Raw genomic sequence first — 24953 nt, 5'->3', positions numbered from 1 at the left:
ATCTCTTGAACAGGCTGGAATACCCTTCTATGCCCCCACCGCACCATCCTCTCAATGCAGTGGGAAAGTCGGTGGGTAATTGGGTCCAGATTGGAGATGTTTAAATATTCATGAGGCTGGCAGGGGACTGGGAGGGGGGTGACTGTCTAGAATAGGGGTGGGGGGGGCTGGGGGGAGTGATTAGTCATTGAAAGCTAGTGAACAATTCTGAGAAAGAGATCCAGAGACAGGGAAGAAAAAGAGAGATAGGCAGAGGGTGGGTGGAGAGATGAGAAAAGAGGAAGAGAGGCAAGAGGAGAGTGAGAGCCAGAGGGGGAGAGCGAGCATGTGCGGTGAGCAATAGCTGTGGACCTTACAGTTGCTGCTAACTGCCCTGGCGTGTGTGAGGGAGAGAGACAGGGAGGGAGGGAGAGAGCGCGCGCTAGCGCGAGAGAGAGAGAGCGAGTGAGCAAGCGAGCAGAAAAGAGGTGGAGAGGGGGGGAGTAAGAAAGAGAGAGGAGGAAAGGAGAGAAGGCAGGAAGAAGGCAAGGGACGATACAACCATGCTGTGCTGTATGCGAAGAACCAAACAGGTAGACCTAAAGATTTTTACTTCTTCTTGTTGTGAAATTACCAGTGTGCAATATTTCCCCGTGAAGGTAGAAAAAATATTTTAACCGCTTCTGCTCTGGCCGTGGTGCTCCCGTTTCCTTAGCATATGGCAACTGATGCTTGCATCCCAGCTTTTATTCTGTTCTTTCATAGTCTGGTTTTGGAATGCTGCTACTGATTAGGAGGAGGTTAGAAAAAAAAATACGCCTGTTTGGCTAGAAAAAAGATTTTTCTTTTTTTTTTAGGTGTCTGGTTTTGCCGGTGTGGATGTGAAGAGAGGTGTGGGGGAGAAAATGTGGGCTCTACCTACAAGATGGGGAGGCAATCCTTTATATTATTCGCAAAAAAGCCGGGAGGTTGAAAGAATCATATTCAGTAATGAGTACTTGCTTGTTCTATCGTACAATTTTCTCACATGTGCTGCGGAAGAAGCCCTATTTCCCACATGCATGAGCTGCACACTGGCGCAGGTATTAATGGGAAGACATGTGAAGGTTGAATTAATTTATTTTTCAATGAATGAATGAAACTGTAATATGGGAGATTTTCAAAAGAGAATCCAGAGACTGCCGGGGCTGGGAAAGAAATTGGCCATGTAGAAGGGGAAAATTCAGTCGATTGTGCACCAGCTGGTCCGAGGAGAGGGTGGACCACGCCCCTAGGAGCTTTGAGCACCGACGGGATGGGAAAGACGAGCGGAGAATTACCTGTTGGAAACCAGGTCTCTTCTCCCCTTCCTTTGCATCTTTCCTGGAATTGTAGTGACCAAAGATGGGCTAACATTCCGGATTATAAGCATGGTGACTCATTTTCATCAGGAAAAGGGACACATAGAAGATTAGCAAGAAGCAGAGTCCCCTCCCTCTCTCCCACACTGCTCCCACTACTCAGGTTTTCCTTCCATTTTCAAATTGCTCACTTGTTTCGTGAAAGACATTTTAGAAACTTGATTGGGGTAAGGGTGGGGAGGAATGACTAGCACGGTATTCCGCAGCAACCGACAGTGCCGCGGCATCCGCCAAAAGACGCTTTCCAACATTGATGGGAACACCTCTGAGGGATTTTGGCGAAGGTTAAGGAGGAAAATGGATGTGGGATTTGGGTGAGTGTGTGCTTGTACGTGTGTGTGCGTCTTCCTGGGAGGGGAGGATGTCTTGGGCAAAAAAGCCCTTTGCACATTGACTGCCTTATGGGTGGGGTGCAAGATACAGGATTTGGGCATTATTTCCGTGCAGGTATTGGATGGGGGGGGGGCATTTGTAATATACCTGGCGAATCCTAAGAGAGTGGAGGGGTGGGGAAGAACCTGGCTGCCAGCTTTGCACTTTTAGCCAGCGCCCTGGAAAGAGGGGCGCGGGGGTTGGGAGGGGGAGGGGCGAGGTAGTGAGGGTGAAGGAGAAGGAAGAGGAAGGGGAAGGGAGACTGAAGCAGAATCTCAGAGCAGTGGGTGGAGAGGGTGGAGAGACCGGGGACAAAACTAAATAAATAAATAACTAGGTAGATAGATATTAATAGATAGATGATAAAGTAGCAGGCACCTGTGGTTTTGCGTGTGGTTTGTGTAAGGATGTTTGGGGAAGGCGAAGAGTCTTACATGTGGCACTTCGCTAAACTGCTCTAGGATTCCAGAGACTGATGCTTCCGTTCGCTCATTTTTCAAACCTGCACGTTTCCTCTCCTTATCTTCCTTCATTCTAATACATAAATGCAGTAGATACAGGTGGCTGGGCTAAGCACACTGTCAAGAAAATGTTCTGAAGTTGCCTTCCTGATGAGCTGCAGAAATAAAATTTAGGAAGGCAGAGCCTTAAGGAAACCAATGTTACTCATTTTAAAAAAAGCTTTAATTTGGGGAAAGAAAAAATATGCTGGTTTACAACTTTTTGTCACCTTATGTATACACATACATGTGTATATACACATGCCCCCTCTGACAAAGGAAACCAAGCATGATATTTTAAAAGGGAATTAAGGCTAAAGAAATTCCCTTCCCCAAAGGGGACAGCTGCCTTCACCTGGGTCCTCTCACTGACAGCCCCAAGCATTCACTAGGATGTGTGCAAAGTGATGAAGCTGAAGTAGTGTGTTTCGGGAGTTGTAGACATTCATATGTGAATGTGTACAGTATCCGCATACTTCACATAGGACAGTCATGCATGTACCCTGTATGGGTTCCATATGCCGGCATGTGTTTTAGCATAATTCATATTCAAGAGAGAAAACGGAAAGGTATAGAAATAGTCCTCTTTTGCCCATACGTTTTATACATGTGTACTTCTGTGTGAAGTGGTCCTGGCCCCTACTGACCATTGCTGTATATCATTCACATAAGTCAGTATTTAGGATGCCATTAAATCAGATGGAAGGAAATGGTGTATTCAGGGTGTGGGCTCACACTGCACTGACTGGCATTTCTATAGCTTGAGTACTTAGTCTCACACAGGTTTTGTGCTTGAGGGTGAAATGATCCTATATCATTTATGACAGACTCTGATTGTGTTTATCTTTCTTCTGCCATCTATTTACCATCCTAGTGCTTAACAGGGAATAAAACAAGGGCAAAATCCTGCAAAGGTCTAAACTCTGCCACACCCATGAAATCCAGCAGAAACATGGGAGGGGGCTGGGGGCTGCACTTCCTTCCTCTTCCACTTGAGCTGCATAAAGAAGCAGTCCTGGATTTCCTAGTTGTAATACATTGCCTATGGCTGCAGAGAAAGCATAAATGATCTTTATTAGCCGCTAATTACCACTATAGATTATTATAGCAGGAAGAAGAGAATGAGAGTGGGGTGCAGAGAAGTAGAGGATAAAGGAGTGGTTAAAAGAGAAATAAAATAAAAGGATCCCTGAGATTTTATTGGCTTATGATTTTCAAATGTCTTGGGGCTAACTTTAAATAGCTTAATTACCATGCATTCTGCAGATGATGAAAAACTTGCAAGATGTGATCTGTGTCCACAAAGCAATAGAACTGCGAGGTGTTTCTTTTGTTGAAAAATAAAGACTTTAATTTGTAACTGAAGTATAAAGAATACCAGTGCAAGCAAGAAGCTCTCTAGCCCCTACCCCTCAACACCACCAACATCTGCATTTTTCTGCATATGACAGATAATTCTTAGTGTGATCTGCAGTTCAGAATTCCAACCTGGCTGTGTCTTTCCCTTGCAATGCTGGAAAGGTGTGGAAGGATGCTGCCTGGTTGCTTGGTGCAGACGATTCCTTCTAGTGATAAATTGAATTCCTCCTAAATTTTACCGAGCCACACCCATGTCACCAGGGACTAAGAGGATTAATTAAATGGAGGCATTCTACTTAATATAGTTGAAACTGTTCAGTTTTTTATTTTAAATGGTGATTTCTACGACACATTTCCAAATTTAAACAGAAGAAGAAATCATTTAAAGGGCATTTTTTTCTACCAAATTGTCTAGACTTGCAGATAATCTTAGAGAATTAATGGTGAATCTAGAAATGCATTAATATCTGGTGAATCTATAATTCCTTCTAGCCTATGCCAGGGTGCAGATACAATGATCCCTGCTCTCTCATGCTGACAGTCTATAATTCTCCACCCATGGTGAGGCAATTGGGTTAAGAAAATGTAGGGTTAATTTTCTCTCTTGCTGAGCTGGCATAACTACAGAAACCTTTCATGTTTTATGCTAAAGGGGAGCACTCCTGTTCACTGGGAAGGAGAGTGGCTCCAGGTCTCCTTTTCCTCCTTCATAGTGAAATTGTCAGTGTTAAGCCTGGGGCTGATTAATCTACATACGTCGGTTTTACCTGGCACCAGAAGGAAAAGGGCGGGGGTGTCCTTGCACTAGTGGTAGGCAGATATATTAACCAAATGTTCTCCTTGTTTATACTGATAAAGTAAGAAAAGTCTAGAACTTCCTCTAATATTAAAGGGACATTTCAAAGGGTGCACATACTTAGGTCCTCTCAAGAGAAGATACAATATTTAAATAATTACTTCCCTATCAGCTGTCATAGGCAACCCACTCCAGTATTCTTGCCTGGAGAATCCCAGGGACGGAGGAGCCTGGTGGGCTGCCGTCTGTGGGGTCACACAGAGTAGGACACGACTGAAGCGACTTAGCAGCAGCAGCAGCATTAGCTGTCATAGAGGCATTCCGGCAACCAAGTGTGTCTGTTGTCAAAGAAGTGATTGTGGGCAGGAATTCTCCTTTATGAATTTCTGAAGTATGGTCTGGTTGCCCCTGTACCACTGTACTGATTTTCAGAACATTCTCTTTAGTATTGGGAAGAGCACTGTGCTGAGAGTCCCCAGTTTATACAACTTACTGATTCTGTGGTCTTGAATGAATCATATAATCTTTGGCTTCAATTTCCTCCTGTAGGATGGAGACTAAAAACCAAAAAATGAAAACAAACAAACCAAAAGTCCTTCCATGCTTACTTTGAAAGTTTCTGTGAGGATCAAGCAAAATTGATATGAAAACAAAGATTGCTACAAATAAAAGAAACTTCTCTCTGAGGTTTGCAACATGAGGCTTGGCTTAGAAACTGCCCACCTTTCAGGACTTTCAAGTGCCTGGTACACTTCCGTTTCCTGTTGGAGAAGTCGTTCCTTCTGTTCATCCTTGATTCCTCCTCTTCATCACTCCCCATTCACTATCCCATCTTTAAATAGAGGGCTTCTGTTCCTGTAATTCCACTAAAATGTGTTCTGAAAGAGATACCCTATCCAGTGACTGTCTTTTAGTTTCCATCTCATTTGCTGTCTCTTTGGTATTTTATATTGTTGTCCATCCCTCTTCCTGAAACTATCTCCTCATTTGGCCCTATCATATCTTTCCTCTTTCTCCTCCCTCTAAGATAGGTCCTTTTCTGTTCTTTGCTGGCTTTGTTCATTCTCTCCCTCCCCAAATATCAATTATATGCTAATTATTTATCTTGATCTCTCTTATTCTACACACTAAATTCTAGGTGGTCTCACTCACCTCCAGAGTTGAAAATACCAGTGTGATTTCCAAATCTGTAAACTAGATCTCTTCCTTGAGCTCTGATCCATAGACATCTCTGTCGATATTTCAGAGATGCCCATGCTAATGATGAATAAAGCCAAACTCAGTGTCTCCCATTTTGTACCACTTAGTCTTCCTCCAAATTCCCACCCTTATTGCTATAACACCATCTATCCAGCTTCCAAACTCTAGAAAAATGGTATTGATTCTAAAGCTATTCTTTTCTTCCAGTCCCCAAATCTAGCTATGAAATTCTTAGATCCTCACTAAAAAGATTTTGAACTCATCCTCTGCTTTTCCACCTGCACCACAAATAACCTAGTTCTGACTTTTCATTACCTCCTATCTGGACAAAGACAATGACTTTTTATCTGGACTCCCTACATCCTCCATCTTGCTCTCCTTCCATTCTTGCAAATAACACTGCTCTTATCTTTTCCTAACACAAATCTGATCAGATTATTTCCTTCCTGACAATCTTCTAATGGTTCTGTATTAATGGTAAGCTAAATACAAACTCTTCAGCACTGATGAATGATCTAGTCTTGACTATCTTTCCAGTACTGTCTTCAAATACCTCTTCTCTCAACTGATGATGCCACATCAATATTTCAGGCCTTGGTGTCTTTGCTCTATGCCTAGAAAATTTCCATTCCCTCTGCAAAAGTTAGCTTTTTTAAGCCATTCTTGACCTCCCTTGAATTGTTTTCTTCTACCTTCTTGTGACCATGCTATAGTCTGTATAATCACCATTATACCCTTTGTTACACTATATAGCATTGGTTTTTCCCACATACTGGTGTCCATACTGTGAGCTGCTAAAGGGAAATGGTGAAACCTTAATCATTTGTCTATCTCCAGTGCCTACCACAATGCTTGGCACATAATGTAATGGATTTTAACTATGGATAATCTGTTTGTTAAATGAATACAGAACTAGTTTTACAGTCTTTCCATGAGTTGTGGTGTATATAAATAGATGGAACCTCTACTAGATTTTTTAAAGATCTTTTGGCACCAAATTTTGAAGTGGAACTAAACATTATTGATTCTTGTTAATAATCAACAGACATGAAAACCGTTGCTTTTTAATCAAAGCAGATGCAAAATGCAAAATGAGCCCATGTAGACCATGTTTCTCCCAACTATCATAACTGGTACCATCAGCAAACTTCACTTTGATGTCTCCTCCCCACCACTCAGCACACTAGCCCCACTCTCTGTGGTTAGCAGAGTCCTAGGTTAGGCACACACTTATCATTATTTTGGATCTTCTCGGGCCCTTCCTTTTGGGCCCCAGTTGCTTACACATGTTGATTTGCTCCACAACTATTCCATATAGACCATGACTCAATCCCTCACTACCCTTTGTTATTTCATTGATCTCACAAACTTAAAAAAAAAAAAATGTGTGTACTTTGGCCTATGCTCAGAGGCCCACATCCAAGAATTAATTTTAGTTTCATTTGGGTTTGTTTTCTTCTCACTGAACTAGGCACAAAATATATTCCACAAAGAGAAATCTTGCATGAAGGTAAAGGGAGATTGAATGGTAAGTAGTCCCTCAAATGTCCGTTGAATGAATGAGAATCAGATAAAGTTTATCTTTCTTAGCTTGGAATAGGGTAAAGGAATTTCGATTCTGGGGCAGGCCTATGGTGGCCAGGATGAGGCACATTGTGAATACAGCTTTACCTGAAAATACTCTTTGCCAGACCCTCAGTAGTGGACTTTTTCTGACTTAATTAGCATGGCCTTGAGAACAGTAAGACCAGATGACCTATCAGTGAAGTTGAATAGTGTTTCCCACTCTCCACACCCTCTTGCTCATGGCTCTCAATGTTTTTCTTTCAGCTTTCCTTTTTTTCTCTCCTCTCCTCATGTTCAAGTAGAGTTTTTCTAATTAAGTAATGCCAGTTCACATTTAGTGGACAAGGCCAAAATATGAGAGTTTTAAGAAAAAGTATGTCCCTTCCAACTTTCCAAATAGATGTTTTAGACAACACAGGTACATTAAGCTATATCTGGCACATAGTAGCTTATCAATAAAAAAAAATATTTATTGAGGGAATAAAAGTAGGGAGGGAGAGGTCCTCATGATGGGCCATGAGGGGATATGTTAAGGTACAGAAGACCATAGCCTATGGTATATGCACACTCAGTTCTACTCATCCTTCTCTAAAGATGTGTACGTGTGTGTGCTTAGTCACCCAGTCATCTGACTCTTTGCAACCCTTTGGATGGTAGCCCATCAGGTTACTCTGTCCATGGGATTTTTCAGGCAAGAATCCTGGAGTGGGTTGCCATTTTCCTCCTCCAGGGAGCTTCCTGATCCAGGGATTGAACCTGCGTTTCCTGTGTCTCCTGCACTGGTAGGCAGATTCTTTATCAGCTGAGCCATCAGGGAAGCCCTGCCCTCAAGGTGGTGGTGGTCAAATTTACAGTTCTGTTTCTGTCCTGCTCAGAATAGAGTTTAGATTGTACTATGGGAGCATGGCCCTCTAGATTCCCTATCCTTAGTTATTCACAGATCTTATTTTCTTAGATGTTGTGTGTTTAATGTCCTGTTTCATGTCTTTGTAGTGGAATAAACCCTACTCTGGGTTCTAGACCCGGCTCTGCCAATTGCTTGTCCTGTGACCCTGGGTAAGTAACAGCATCTTTCTGAGCCTCAGTTTATCCATCTATATAAGTGGGCACGTAAAAAGAATACTCCAAATCTAGACCTGCCTTTTCTACTAAGTTGGTGTGAGGCTCAAATAAAGTCATAAAAATAAAAGTGTTTTGTAAACAATGTGTTTCAAGTGCAAAGTATTATTAATCGAGGAATTCCACATATTGAAACCTAAAGTACTCTTGGTGCTATGTAAAGGAGTACTCTTGCTCTCTATAGAATATACATACATTTTCAGTTTTCACTCCTCCTCTCCTGTTCTCTAAAGAGTAAGCATACCATGCTAATGGGTGGGAGCATGTGCTTGCGTGCTAGGTTACATCAGTTGTGTCCAACTCTTTGGGACCCTATGGACTGTAGCCCGCCAGGCTCCTCTGTCCATGGGATTCTGCAGGCAAAAATACTGGAATGGGTTACCATGGTCTTCTCCAGGGGAATCTTCCCAACCCAGGGATCAAACCCACGTGTCTATGTCTCCTGCATTGGAAGATTGATTCTTTACCACTGGCGCCACCTGGGAAGCCCTTGGGTGGGTGGGAACATAGCATATTTCTATCATTTCCTTTGAAAACTTCAGTGAGAGAAGTTAAATAGGCAGATGTTCAAATTGTCATGCAACACCAAGGATCGGTTCAAAGACATTTTTCTTTTTATCCTCTATTTTTCTTTTTATCTTTTTCTGAGTTAGTCTGTTCTTCACATTTAGATTTCTCATCTCCATTTGCTAAACTGGCTGCTTCTCCCCATCCTCGTCCCCACCCCCACATCACTTCCAAACTGTGTTCTCTGCACTAAGATTACCAGGCATGCTGTGCTCACATCAATCACTGGAGGGCCCAGTCAGGCAGAAGAGTGGAGAGGAAATGTGGGGCTGATTGGGAGACTAAAAATGAGGATGGAGCCTGGTTGGGGACAGCACTATGGAAAGGTGATCACAGTCTTTATACAACCTCAGGGTGCCTCAGCATCAGGAATTAACCTTGATCAGAAGTGATGCACAATCCTTGAACCTTTGCCAGCTCATCTCTAACACCATAAATAATCCAAACTCTCAGGACCTCTACAAAGAATCTTTCACTTCTCCTGTGTCCCCTGGTTAATTGGGATAAGTTACCTATTTAATAATACAAAATTTATCCAATTCTGATACAAGCAATAAACTTTTACAACCCAAAGGATCTGATTTCTTAATGTATGGCTAATATTTTAAAAATATTTTTAACAACTGGATTAAGTTTGTCCAAGAGATTTGTTTATCCTAGAAGCCAAAAGTTTAAGCCAAAATTTTAGAAAAATTAATGTCATGGATATTTTGAAAAATATTCTCATAAAGGGAGCTTATTTAGAGTTTAGAAAGATATATTAATTAGAAATTTGGGGAAAAGCAGGGCTTCCCTTGTGGATCAGACGGTAAAGAATCTGCCTGCAATGCGGGAGACCTGGGTTTGATCCGTGGATCGGGAAGATCCCCTGGAGAAGGAAATGACAACCCACTCCAGTAATCTTGCTGGGAGAATCCCCATGGACAAAGAAGCCTGGCAAGCTACAGTACATGGAGTTGCAAAGAGCTGGACATGATTGAGTGGCTAAGCACAGAGGGAAAGCAATTTTTTTTTTTTAAATTTGGAGTATATTTATGGTTGGTTAATGATCACCTTTAATCTTTCACCCTACCTTCCTTTCTCTGTCCTCTCTCTGTCTCTGTGTATATGTGTGACAGTGTGTATGCATTTTTCTTTCTCTCCCTCCCTGTCTCTATCCACACACTCACACATATGTACTTGTATTATTATATGTCCTTTGATTGGGTATAAGTAACAGACCCCACCTTTAGTGGTCTAGAAAAGGAATCTATTGAAAGGAAACTAGATATCACAATTAAGAAAGTTGAAAAGCCAAGCTTATGGGAACCAAAGTAGATCTGGAAACCTCAATATAAGGAATTCATAGACTTTCTTTCTGGAGCCCTGCATTTAAAAGAATCGGTTACTAATAACCCCAGCTTCTCTGCCTTTCAATTAAAAATTTTAGCTGAGAGATAGAAATATATCTCTGTACATACACATATACAAAAAGCAATAAAAAGGAGATAGAGAATATGAGAGAAAGAATGAGACTGAATAAACCTGATGGGTCCTTCTCAGCTCAGCTAGTTATCAGTAGACCAAACTTTCATGCATTGGAGATGGAAACGGCAACCCACTCCAGTGTTCTTGCCTGGAGAATCCCAGGGACAGGAGCCTGGTCGGCTGCTGTCTATGGGGTTGCACAGAGTTGGACACGACTGAAGTGACTTAGCAGCAGCAGCAGCAGCCTTCATCTCTGACTGGAGGAAGAGCTACATCATGTGGTTTAGACAATTTCTGGAAACTCATACCTATAGACCTAGGGAGAGACTAAATTGACTGAGAAAGAGTCTCCTGTATATATACCTGTATGTCCATAATAGGAAAGCTCAGCCAATTAGGAGTGATTTACCTCAAAAGTGGTAGATCACTATTTTTCCTTTGGCTGTTTTAATTTTGCCTATATTATGTTCTTATTATTGGTAGCATTGTCATCACTGATGACTCTGAAAGGAAGCAGTAACCACACAAATAACTGATCTTAAGAGCTCTCATACCGAACAGAGGAAGGTTAGGGCACATCTCCATACCTAAAGTTGACAAGCACTAAGGCCTTCACTCTTTTCCAGGAGTTAAACTCTGGCAGGTACCCCCTGACTAGAAGGATTATCTTGCTAATTTGGCGTGGTGGAACTTTGATCTATGTTTTCCATTGGGTTTATGGGATTCATTTCTGTGAAAGGATTGGGCAATAATGAGTATAAAACATCTCCCTTGAATTTATATCAAAGAAATGCTACTCCTTGATATTAGTCACTTCATTTTGAATGTCCTTGAATTAATTCCAGCTGTAATCATCATATTTATCTATTTTTAGCAAATTGACACTTTCTAAAATATTGAGCTGTTGTCTCCATATGCACCAGTTTGCTCTAAATAGAGAATTTTGGTAATTAGCTTTCATCTATTTGTAATCTCAGTTCCAATAACTATTCAGAATGTTATTTTTAAATGAAAACTTGAAAGACCCTAATGTCTTCCCATTAATGACCATATGTAAGAGCTAGATGAGGCAGAGAAAAAATAAACGAAATGATCTCCAAAGGTTAAGCAAACTCACGAATTGGCTGCTTTTCTAAATGGCTTCAGAACCTCTTAGTCAGCTCAACCAGCCTAGGAACTAGCTTAAACTAGGAGCTGTTAACATGCAAATCCTCTTCCCTCTCCTACTTTGCTTTTTGTTCAGAAACCAATTTACCAGTTTGGAGTATAAACTGAAAAGTAAAAGTTCTTCTTAATCACCAAACTAGATCCTCAACAGCTATTCCAAGAGAGGCATTCCACAATTCTACTCAAACTTCAGTACAGAGGATTGTCTCTGATATGTACCTGCCCTCCCCCCCAAAAAAATTAAGGCAGGATCTCTTTAAAGAGAAATTATTAGTTTCTAATTAATTAACTTGCAATTAGATTTCTAGATACATATTGTATGATGGCAACCCACTTTGGCTATCCAGACTCTTCAGAGTTCTAATGGGGGATGGGAAATAAGTATTGAGCAATTTTACCAGGGGCTTCCCTGGTAGCTCAGTGGTACAGAATCTGCTTGCAATACAGGAGATCTGAGTTCGATCCCTGGGTCGGGTAGATCCCCAGGAGGAGGAAGTGGCAATCCAGTCCAATATTCTTGCCTGGGAAATCCCATGGACAGAGGACCCTGGCAGTCTATGTTCCGTGGTGTCGCAAAAGAGACAAGACATGGCGACGAAACAACAACAATGTTTAGGGTGAACATTGCATTTCAAAGCTGTTTTTCTTGTTATCTTTATTTGTGAGATGTAAAGGAATAGTGAGACTTTATAACTGATCTGTTGTAAACATCCTGCATTTCAGCTTCAGCTAGGCATTTGGGTAATTTATCTTCCACAGCTTTATTGGATTAATATTTCTAAAAACTTCTAAGATTTTCAAAAGGAAGGAGAGGATATTATCTCATTTAAAAAATACTGGCTATTTCTTTAGACAAATCCGATCGGGGTGGGGGGGTTGAGTTATTCAAATGTTTTTTTCTTAAGAGTAAGCACCATTTGCAATCTTCCCTTAATGACTGCATCTCAAGGACTTATTTACTTCAATGAAGGAGAAAGTGATTCTGTTTTCTCTATCATCCTGGAAAGCTACTCTGGAGAAATCAGGTTGGTATTTAGGATTCATTTGAATAAATCATTCTTGCTAATTTAAAACCTGTGCTCCTCATGACTTTGATTGCCTTTGACTGAGAACACAGAGTGATACCTTTTGATCACTCAGTCAGATTTGTGCTTCGTACTGATGGACAGCTAATTGGAGAGCTGTACAGAAAACAGCAACAAGTTTGTCGTGTAGTTTCTTCCACCCTGAACTTCATACCTTACCCCTTTGGAGCAAAACCAGGATAGAAGAGGAAATGAAGAGGACTCTTCTTGAAAAGGGAAGAGGAGTTACAAAATAGAATTACTGTTTGGAATTGGGCCATTGCCCTCTAGTGAAAACTGTCAAGGGAACATTAAAGGCCACAGATGGCTCAGACTTCACTTCTGAACATCATCTGGAAGATACAGTGAATCCAAGAATAAGAGTATTTAGGAAAGAATCCAAGAAGTTTGGACACTAGTATGCTAAGTATATTTGAGCAACAAATTCAGTTTTTATCCTCACTTAAGTGAAAAGAAACTTAATTCTTAGCTTAAAAAGACTATATCTTTCCTGTAGACTTTATAGTTCTTCTATGTTCTCATTGTAGTGTCACTAGAAACTGATTGAATCATATATATATAAACTGAAGTTTGTTTTACTAAATATGTCTTATCAAAATTGTTATTTTTACCATACTTGGGTATATTGTAAAAATCTACTCATAAAGGACCAAAATTATGAGAAACACAGGAAAGTCAATAGAAAAATTAAATTTCCCATAATCTAAGATTTCCAGATACTAACAACATTATAATTTTTCTTTATCTTTTTGTTATTACCTCAGAAAGTGTCTTGTTAAGCTAATTATCTTTTCCCTAGACTAGACCCCTGACTCCCCTATTCTTGCAATGTCTTTTTGGAGAGACATCAGACATATGAGTCAGTTATCAAACTCATAATATGGAAGTAACTGATTACTCTTCCTTCCCTCATAAAAGCCACACTATCAGTTACCAAATTCTTTTTGCAATATTTTATACATCTGTTTTTTCCTTCTTCCGCCAGCCTTTCTCAACCAGCATTCTAGAATAGAGCCAAGCCTTAACACCCCTTAATGCCCTAGAGTCCCTAATTGTACATAATGAATTAATCTCCTTCCTATACATCTAGATCCATACTAGTTACACACCATCCTTGGCAGAATGCAGAAAACACTCAAATCATTTTTTATGTGTCTGTGGTTCAGATGAGAAACCCCAAGTAAGAAAAGCTGGATAATCACCAAAATTTCTTGCTTTTTTGGCATCACCTTTGCATACTATCTGATGGTTAATCTTACTTTTTACTCTCCTTTTTCTCAAAATTTCAATGGTTGTTCTTTGTTTAGAGCATTAATTCTACTATATTTATTTATGATTGTTTTTCATGGCTTCTTAGAATCTGGTACCAATCTTCTAATCTTGCCTTACCTCCTACTGGCTCTGCCATGGACTTGGATTGTGAATTTAAACAAATTTAATGTCTCTGGGCTATCATTTTACTCTACATAAAATAAGAATACTGAACAAAATTGTCTCGAAGGCTTTCCAACTCATGCAATAACAAGTTCTATAGCAAAGCTCCTCCTCCACTTTGGCACTTTGTCTCAGCTAGCCAGACTGAGTATGAATGTAAATATTCATGTCCCTATACTTTTGTTCATTATAATTTCCTCAAATTGAAACATGCCCTTTGTGCCTAGGTCAATTTCACCCACCCTTTAAGTCCTAAGTAAAGAGTTATCTCATTTGTGAAGCCTTCTTTGATGGCCAGTGACTTCTTCTCCTCTTAGATCTTCAGTAGCATATACTACCTATCCTGTTTTTTCAGCATTCATTAAACAAAGTCCTACTTGATTATCCATTAGTATGTACCTGATCTTCCCATACTTGTCTGCAAACTCTTTGAAAATAAGGTATGGAGTTCAGAACCTGGCTCAAGATACACATTTGAGTGTTTCTGGGGGAGTGTACAAGACAAAGTGATGGATCTGTAAGCTTTCAGAAAGATAAGTAGAGCTTTCTTGTATGACCTCTCTGGGACATTTAAAACCAGGAAACATACCTTCTTATTTATTTTCTTGGCTTCCATACTACTTATTTCTGCTGTGTTTTCTCTTCTCTATCCTTAGCTTCACATTCTTTTGTTTTCTCCTTGGTTCCTCCTTCTCTATCAACCCTTGAAATGTTGTTGTTATGTAGGTTTTGTCCTTCTTGGGCTTCCCTGATGGCTCAGCAGTAAAGACTCTGCCTGCAATGCAGGAAACCTGGGTTCTATCCCTGGGTCAGAAAGATCTCCTGGAGGAGGGCATGGAAGCCCACTCTAGTAGTCTAGCCAAGAGAATCCCATGGACAGAGGAGCCTGGCGGGCTGCAGTCCATAGAGTCGCACCTCAAAACATCTTATCTCTGACCCCTTTTTTTCATTTCTACTATCATCTCTAACCCAGTTGTCACTCATGAAAACTAACATAAAGGCCTCCCCTTCTAATCTACTATCTTTCATCCTCAACCCCTTACAATCATTCTCTCCTCAGTAGAAACAGTGGTATTTTAAAAAATGTTTATCAGATTATGTGTTTCCATGATTTAAAAATCTTTAATGCTTCCTATTCCACATAGAACCAAAACCAAACTCATTGCCAAGGCCTATGAAAGTCTACACGATCCAGGACCTCCTCCTCCCCTGAATTCTTCTTATAAACATACCCTTCTTGCTTACCAAGTCTACTGGCCTCCTTTTAGTTTTTAAAATCCACCAAGCACATTCCCCCTTCAAAGCCTTTGCATATATCACTCTCTCTACCCAGAAAGCTCTTTCTCTGACTCTTGAGAGACCTTTTGTGACAAATTCATCTGAATGGTGTCCCGGTCACTTTCTAATACATTGCCCCACTTCTATTTTCTTTAAGGATTGTGCACAACCTGTTTTTTAAAAAAATGTACTGGCTAATTTTCTAGTCCCTGTCTATCTCCTCAAACTTCAAAATCTACTCCTCTTCCTATCCCACTCCAGGTCTTCCCTGGTGGTCCAGTCAGTAAAGAGTCTGCCTGCAATGCTGGAGACCCAGGTTCAATCCCTGGGTCAGGAAAATTCCCTGGAGAAGGAAATAGCAACACACTCCAGTATTCTTCCCTGGAAAATCCCATGGACAGAGGAGCCTGATGGGCTATAGTCCATGGGGTCACAGAGACTCAGACACGACTGAGTGACTAACACTCATATCCCACACTCCATTGCAATTGTTCAGTTTCATGGAACAACCCATGTTACTTCATTCTTTATTCCTCTCTAAACACTATTCCTTTTTGCTAGAATGTCTTGCTTTCATTTTTTTCTACCTGCCATATTTCTCACGTATTTCCACAATGTGGCTAGAGTCATTGCCTTCTTTGTGGAGACTCCTTGATCCTCCAGGTAGATATGTGTTTGCCATTGTTGTATCTAGCACCTGCCTATACTACACCATTCCACAGACTTTTATAAGTATTCACGTATGTGTCTGTCTCTTTTGCTATGCTAGAAGCTCCCCATTATAGGCTCCCATTAAATAGAAGTTGAGTCAATGAAGCCCACGCAAAGGACCAAATATCAGTGTCTAATGAGTCAAAATTTGGTTAGTTTAAGGCAAACATTGCCCACTTATCACCAATTAATCATGGAACGTGCCCACTCTGGCACACTTTATAATTAGGCACCTGATAGAGATCTCACACAGAGCTAAGATCGCACAGAGTTGGATTTCACCCAAGTGGTGCCAGCTGGTTGCTTCAGCAAGTAACAGTCCTCATGTTGTGGAGAGATACTTCAACATGGAAAGATAGCCATGCTATCTTGATTCGAGCTAAGGATGAATAGCTGTTTAAAATGATATAGTTTTTTAACCCATTAATATGCCTTCTCCCAAGCTTGGCCTCAAATATTCAACCTTTTCGTAATATCTAAAACTGGAGACCTCTGAAACCCCTCCCAGAGGAATCCTGGTGAAATTTCACATCTTTCCTCTTTGTTAATGATATGACTCATAGTCTGCTTGCATTTACTCTTTTTCCTTTTACTCTCTTTAATTCCAAATTAGAAAAAAATGTGCACTATGATGTTTAATTGTTGTTTTGTCTGGTGCCTGTCTATGTGCTATGGAAGCATCCATCTGTCCGATGTTGTATCTATCCACAAACTGATAAACAAAAGGAAAGATTTTCCTACAGGGGAATGAAACAAATGGCCAGGTAATCACTGAGTTAGCAAAACCTAACATATGTCTCTTATACACAAAACTTATGATTCTGACTGGGGAATGGAGCTGAGGAAGAATGGGAATAATCTCCAATGTACTCTGTTTCCTTTTTAAGAAAATAGATGATAATCAAGAAAGGAGAAGAATGATTCATGGTCATTAGGCAGCTAGGTCCCTTTGAACTAAATCTATGTAACATGGAGATTAAAAATACTTTTTTTGTCTGGCTGGAAACTTAAAAGCTCTTTTAAATTTCTTTCTTCAGGAAATGATATTCTAAGTTTCAAGCTGCTAACTTGCAAAACAAACTTTAGAAACACATCTCACTTATAGGCTGGGGTAATGCTTATTCCAAAATCAAATTTGAGGAGGACCAAAAGAATGTAATTTTCCTGTTTAGGGAACGGATGAGCATAAGGAAGGCAAGCTGAAGCAGACTTCAGCTGAAAAAAAATGAGTCACTTTTCTCAGTTGTACATTTTTTTATTTCGGTAATTATGTGGGAGGTGAAGAAGATACAAGAGTAGTTTGGGTTGCTGAGAAAGTAGATGGGAGAAGCAAGTATTCAACGTTGGAGAAGTTGGATTGGTGAGATATGATAGAACTCTGAAAGATGTACCTTACATGGATGGAACCCCTGGAGCCACTTCTAGAAGAAAATTCATTTTACATCCTGCTAATCTAGCCAAACATTCTTTTGCTACCACTTTCCAGACTTTTGGGCTCCCTTGTGGCTCAGCTGGTAAAGGATCCGCCTGCAATGCAGGAGACCTGGGTTCAATCCCTGGGTTGGGAAGATCCCCTGGAGAAGGGAAAGGCTGCCCACACCAGTATTCTGCCCTGGAGAATTCCATGGACTGTATATACAGCCCATGGGGTCACAAAGAGTCAGACACAACTGAGAGACTTTCACTTCACTTCCAGGCTTTTCCATAGGCTATTTTCTCAGTAGACCTTTTAAAGAGTGGAAAACCATTTTCACAGGAAGGTTCTACTTTTTCAATTGTTACATACCCAGAGACGCCACAGTGTCAGGCCAATGTAAATTTTAAGTTGCCAATAACCTTATCATTCTCCAGGAAGAGTCAACAAATCTGGGTTGTTTTGATTAAACAAAATTTCAGCCAAATGCTCTGAAACTAAGAAGAAAATTTTCCTTGGAGTTCAGTAGAGGTTCAACAGGTCAGGCCTAAGCTGGTTCAAAAAGATTAGAGAATAGGCTAATTAAACTAGGGGATAACAAGATCTAGGAGGCATTATACATATAAGCTATGTGCTGTACTCAGTAGTTCAGTCATGTCTGACTCTGCAACCCCATGGACTGCAGCCCATGGCTCTTCTGTCCATGGGATTCTCCAGGCAAGAATACTAGAGTGGGTAGCCTTTCCCTTGTCCAGGGGATCTTCCCAACCCAGGGATTGAACCCAGGTCTCCTGCATTGCAGGTAGATTCTTTACTGACTGAAACACCTGGGAAGCCCAAGAATACTGAAGTGGGTAGCCTATCCCTTCTCCAGGGGATTTTCCCGACCCAGGAATCAAACTGGGACCTCCTGATTCTTTACCACCTGAGCTACCAGGGAAGCCCCATACACATAAGCTTTTATTACCTCCTAACATTAAGTGGTGCTGTCTTCTCTATCTGAAATGCATTCTTTCCTCCATCTGCCAAACTATATTCTGAATCCAAAAATTCTGTTGAAAAATCACCTTTTTGATAAAATCATGCCAGACCTTTCCTCATTCTCCATCTGAATCCATGCTGTAATCACTGTAGTAACCTCCCTAGTAACTCTTCCTTCCCTGTATTGTCTACCTGTATGTGTATATGTTGCCCATATATATATATGTATATGCACACACACACACACCAGACACCCACACACAGAGAAAGAGAAAGAGAAAGAGAGAAAGCATTTATATGTCCTGTACTTGCTGTCCTTTCCTATTTCCCTGGACACTGCTTAAGTTTCGTTCCTGGGTTCACCACTGTTTTAGATTTCACAAAGCGCTCTACACTGCTTGCTACTAACTACCCTTTCATTTACTCTCCCAAGGAAAAGTTGTCACCCTTTCACTGTATGCCTGATGGTAATAAATATCACTGACTAGTAGGGTTAAGGGATCTTTGTTGGTGTTTAGTTGTTTAGTCATGTCTAACCTCTTCTGCGACTCCATAAACTATAGCCTGCCAAGCTCCTCTATCCAAGGGATTTCCCAGGCAAGAATACTGGAGTAGGTTGCCATTTTCTTCTCCAGGGGATCTTCTCAACCCAGGACTCGAACCCATGTCTACTGCATTGCAGGCAGGTTCTTTACTGCTGGACCACAGGAAAGCCCTTCAAATGTCATATGGAAGACATATATTTATTCTAAAAACATTTTTTTAGCCATCTACTGAGTCAGGAATTATGCAGAGTACTGAAAAATGCAGAAATAATTTTCTTAAAAAAAAATACACACACTCTACCCTTAAGCAGCTCACGGTATAATGTGGTAGACTTATTTCAAAGTATGTATTCTAGACTGTGCTCTGGATAATTTTATTAATCTTAGATATATTTTCCTAATTGTTCAGAGCTGTTTTCCACTATAGGAGCACACTAGTGTTTCTTCTCATGTAGATATGACTGTCCGATCACCCTTGGAGGCCTGAAGAGTAAGTTTTGTGAATAAGAGAACATTCATAGGTATTAAGATTTAAATACCACAATGCCAAAGGGTTTTAAGGATTAAATGTGCTAATATACATAAAATACTTAGAACTATACCTGGCATATAGCGAGAATTTAATGTTAGCTGTTGCTTGTTATTGTTGATATTGCTGATAATGGTGTGGGGTCTCTAATGAATCATATGTCTAAGTATCTTTTGGTAGGAATTCTTCAAGGACTAGTTTCTGAATTTTGAGTAGTGTGTATGTGTGTACATATGTACAAACATATCTGAGGTTTATTGAAAATACAATTGGTTAATTGGGAAATGAGATAATGATGTCACTGGCTTAAAGTTTGCATACCTTGTGCTCTCAATGGTTATATGTATAGTGTGGGCTTCCCTGGTGGCTCAGACAGTAAAGTGTCTGCCTGCAATGCAGGAGACCCAGGTTAGGTTCTTGGGTTAGGAAGATCCCATGGAAAAGGGAATGGCCACTCACGCGAGTTTTCTTGTCTGGATAATTCCACAGACAGAAGAGCCTGGAGTCCATGGGGTTGCAAGTCAGACACGATTGAGCAACTAACACACACACACACACACACACACACACATGCATATATATATATATGTATGTATGCATATACATATATGCATATATATACATATATATATATAATGTATTGGTTTGGAGTCTGGAACTCGGAATTATTATTATCTTACCTTACAGATGTGGCCAATAAAATAAGAATAGAAATTTTAGCCGGCTTCACACTTAGAAGGAGGAGAGGCTTATCACTTCCAGGCAACTGGAATGTGAGCATCTCAAGACCTAGACTCAGCCACTCTGAATCTTGAAGGAATGATACAAAGATGCAAAGGCAATGATAAATTATCCACAGTGATAGTGGTATCTGGGGTCTGGTATCTATGGTGCCTGCAAACTGATGTCCTAACCAGTCAGCAGTTTTGCCTTGACTGTGTTTCCTGGGTCCAGCTTGCTTTCCTTAGTTCCTGCCTATTTTTTGAGCCTTGTTCTCTGGCCTTCCCATCAATAATGTAAGCTTTGATATTATCTAAATCTAGTCTAGCATGCAAGAGTCTGACTGGCACAATTCTACTCTCAAGAAATCAGACCAAAGATACTAATATTTTTCCTCATATTATGGCAGCAGTCTCAGGGCTTTTGCACTCCTTCTTCCTTCGGCCTGAAATGCTTTGTTCATGCCTATTCTTGTGACTTGCTCCCTTACCTCCTCAGGACTCTGCTCAGATCTCACCTGTGTAAATCTCAAGGAGGCTTTCTCACATCATCCTGTATAAAGAAGAATCCACCCGACACTCTCTTTCTCTCCCATTTTATTTTCTTTCATTTTTCTCTTTAACCCTTGCTTCCACCCAAGATATTTATTCTGTTTTATTTTCTGACACCAGTGGCATGTAAACTCTTTTAGTTACTGATATTTCCTGGCACCTAGCTCATTGAGATGATCAACAAGCATTTCTTGCATAAATAAATGAATTTAAACTCTGCTCAAATGTAATAATAACAATAAGCTAAAAATGTGCTATGGGTTCATCAGGCGGCACTGCTGGTAAAGAACTTGCTTGTCAAAGAAGGAGACATAAGAGACTCAGGTTCAATCCCTGGTCAGGAAGATCCCTTGGAGGAGGGCATGGCAGCCCATTCCAGTACTCTTGCCTGGAGAATCCCATGGGCAGAGGAGCCTGGTGGGCTACGGTTTATAGGGTTGCAAACAGTCAGACATGACTGAAGCTACTTAGCGCGCACACACACAGATGTGCTATAGCTAATGCATTCACTCTACCTTCTGCCATGTTCTTCTTGATTTCTGCCCCTTAATCCTGACCTTTGATAGCCCATATATTTCCATCTATCTGTGATAGATATATCACAATATATGTGATAGAGTGGATTTCCTGAGAGCAATGAAAGCAGAATTTGGTCCTATCTACCACTACAAAATGCTTATTTATCTCTCCTTTTACATTTTAATTGTTTAAATATTTGGGGAGGATTTTCCTGCTGTGGTAAATTTATACTCATTAAATTGTCAAACCTGATGGTATTATTTATTTATTTGTTGCAGGCACTGTAGGGGGAAATGCTTGCTGTTGCCACTGGCACCATCTGGCTTTGACTGATTATTGCATTTCACCTGAGAGTCTTTGGACAGGACTATCAGGGTGAAGAATGGATGAGAGTGGGAGGAGTTCAAACACTGGTTGAGAAAGGATAACAAACCTGTAGCAATAAGTCAGACACCAGGAGGCATTCTAAACACTGAATAAGATAGAACATCCATCGCATGTTCTATTTGCATTTCAGGTTAATCTTCAAAGAGTCAACATGGCAAAAACACTCCAAGATAAAGATTCTAGAAAAGATTTAAATTGCTAGGCAAAAAGAAAAATCCTTTATGGTGGTTACTGAGTTTACCATGATTCCACATGGTTGTGACTGCAGCTAGAATTCTTCATACATCTTTTCTCAGCATCAGTAACTTATACTCTTACAGAGATTTAAATAAAAATAAACCTTTTCAAGGCATTCCAACATTCTAAAAGATAATTTGATTTGTGGGAATTAAAGAATAGAATGGGTTTCCCGGGTGGCTCAGATGGTAAAGAATCTACCTGCAATGAGGGAGACCTGGGTTCGATCCCTGGATTGGGAAGATCCCTTAGAAGAGGAATGGAATGTACAATATTGAATGGTTGTATAATGGCCAGGCACTGGGTTCTGGGATGATAACTTGATCTTGAACCAAAACCCAACCTGCCTGGCATTCTCAAAGCCTGATCTTCATCAGAAGTTTTATTCCAGACAGAAATAAAGTGATAGTTTTGCCAATGTGGGGCATCCTCAGCATGCCTGGATCCATCTGACTGTCTTGTTAGACAGGGGGCCTAAAAAAGCTATTATTCAATCATTCATCTAAGGTACATGGATTATTTTGGTTTATCAGTAGATCACCTATCACTTTCATAGTATCTTCCAGTTAGAAGTGATTTTAGAAGTCATCTTGTCTATGAAATCATTCATGTATTAATCTTTGCTGTTGTCTAGTCGTGTCATGTCTGACTCTTTGCAACCCCATGAACTGCAGCACCCCAGGCTTTTCTGTCCTTCACTAACTCCCTGAGTTTGTTCAGGTTCATGTCTATTGAGCTGGTGATGTCATCCAACCATCTCATCTTCTGTCTTCCCCTTCTCCTCCTGCCTTAAATCTTTCACAGCATCAAGGTCTTTTCCAGTGAGTCAGTACTTCACATCAGGTGGCCAAAGTATTGGAGTTTCAGCTTCAGCATCAATCCTTCCAGTGAATTTCCTTTGTGGATTGCCTGATGTGATCTCCTTGTTGTCCGAGGCACTCTCAAGAGTCCAGCACCACAATTCAAAAGTATCAATTCTTCAGTGCTCAGCTTTCTTTATGGTCCAGCTCTCACATCTGTATATGACTACTGGAAAAATCATAGTTTTGACTATATGGACCTTTGTCAGCAAAATGATGTCTCTGCTTTTTAACATGCTGTCTAGGTTTGTCATAGCTTTACTTCCAAGGAGTAAGCATCTTTTAATTTCATGGCTGCAGACACTGTCTGCAGTGATTTTGGAGCCCAAGAAAATAAAATCAGGCACTGTTTCCATTTTTTCCCCTTCTATTCACCATGAAGTGATGGGACCGGATGCCGTAATCTTAGTTTTTTGAATGTTGAGTTTTAAACAAACTTTTTCACTCTCCTCTTTTACTCTCATCAAGAGGCTCTTTAGTCCTTTTCAGTTTCTGCCATTAGAGTGGTATCATCTGCATATCTGAGGTTGCTGATATTTCTCCCAGCAATCTTGATTCCAACTTGCAATTTATCATTTATTCATTAGGAAATATTTATTAAGTGTCTACTATAAATTAAAGGATGCTGATTGAAAAAATGAATCACATATGGTTGTCCCCTCTATAGGATACATGAATTTCTCTTCATGACATCATTATCAGCTTGGAGTTCAGCTTTCGCTGGAGTATCTCCGACAATTTGGGTGATGGTATTATTCATTTATAGCACTCCTCAAATGAGAGAAAGCAAGTTAACCTCACTTAAAAGTGTAGAAGGGCCCAACCAAAACTTTGCTTACCCTCATCATTCAAAAAGTCAGATGCAGAATCTTTGAAGTCAAAGTTACATATTTGAATCTCTGAACAGTTAATTTAGTGAACTATTTCCCCCGTGTCTTCTTATCTTGACCTCTGTCAAACTTCACTGTGCCTGGCCATTTTTCATGCTCACCCAGAGGTGGGAGCTAAATACCAAATTTGCATATTTGTAACCAATGAATTTTAGACTCTTGTTGCCAGAAAAAGAATCCCCAAACCTTTTAATGTACTTCAGAACATTCTCTCTTCTTAATGAGTGAAATTTCATCAGCTCAGTTTAGTTTTGTTTGCACAGAAAAATCAAGCTTTGGAATAAGTCTAGGGTGTTAAAATTCCTACAGTTGTCCAAAGCTTTGAAATATCTCAACAAAAAACACTTATTGAGATATTTTAGAATTTGGCCTTGGCAAGAATTTCAGTGTTAAGAGTCCCCACAAAATGAAAAATAAAATGACATGCAAATATATACATATATACACAAAACTCAAACTGTGGATTGGGGTTTTAGAGATTTCTGAGATTTGTAGTTTGGGTCTAATGTAATGGTCAATTGTAATTTGTCATAACTTTGGTTTAATAATAATTTTAAGAAATTTAACAGTGGACTTGTGCAGTTGCTAAGTCATGTCCAGCTCTTTGTGCTCCAATGTCCTCCACTATCTCCCTGAGTTTGCTCAAATTCATGTCCACTGAGTCAGTGATGCGATCTAACCATCTCATCCTCTGCTACCTCCTTCTTCTTTTGGACTAACTTAAAAAAAATTTTAACGTGCTACTGAAACTAAAACATATTAGATTATGCCTCGTGATAACATTTTTCTTAAACCATGATTTCAGATTCTCCTAATATTCCCTCACTGTCAGGGTCCAGAAACTCAGGGCCAAGGGTAAGTCAGCCTTAGATAAACAGATTGTCTGGCCTAGGCCACCAATCTGTCCAGCATTTGTGACCTACAAAGATTTTTCCTGCGAGCATCTTCGCTTATGCCAACTGTTTATATGCACAGTGGAAACTTCCAAAGCTGTCACTCCCAGGTTAGCTTTGCTTACACAACTAACTGATACTGTGCTGGGGCATTCTTTTTTCTTGCTTCTTTTTTCTCTTTCTTTCAAAGCTAAGAAAGGCTCAATTAACCGATGAGTTTGGTCAAGAAAAGAAGCTGAAGGACAAGACCTGAAAAATCACAGCATGTAAACTTTGCACAGTGTCTTGATGATGGAGCAGGGGCTTAAGAGGTGGAGATACAGAAAGAGTCTAGCGAAAGAGCACAGTGGAGATTACAGATACACTTTAAATCATTCTGAAGGAATTGAAGAAAACAGAAATAAGCTAAAGACAAAGGAGGCGAAGC

At 40.3% G+C, this 24953-nt stretch overlaps 1 protein-coding gene across 1 annotated transcript in view; it reads left to right on the top strand.

The window, feature by feature from the left end:
* Positions 1-236: 236 nt before the first annotated feature.
* Positions 237-24953, top strand: part of GAP43 (growth associated protein 43) — a 101979-nt gene continuing 77262 nt past the window's right edge. The window contains exon 1 of the mRNA XM_040224740.1: positions 237-572. Within this exon, the coding sequence (XP_040080674.1) occupies positions 543-572 (30 nt within the window). The 5' untranslated portion in view covers positions 237-542. The remainder of the gene's footprint in view (positions 573-24953) is intronic.

The sequence above is a fragment of the Oryx dammah genome, unplaced genomic scaffold (genome assembly GCF_014754425.2).
Source record: "Oryx dammah isolate SB20612 unplaced genomic scaffold, SCBI_Odam_1.1 HiC_scaffold_2, whole genome shotgun sequence".
In the NCBI taxonomy this organism is placed as follows: domain Eukaryota; kingdom Metazoa; phylum Chordata; class Mammalia; order Artiodactyla; family Bovidae; genus Oryx; species Oryx dammah.
This window is presented reverse-complemented; position numbering and strand designations above follow the sequence as displayed.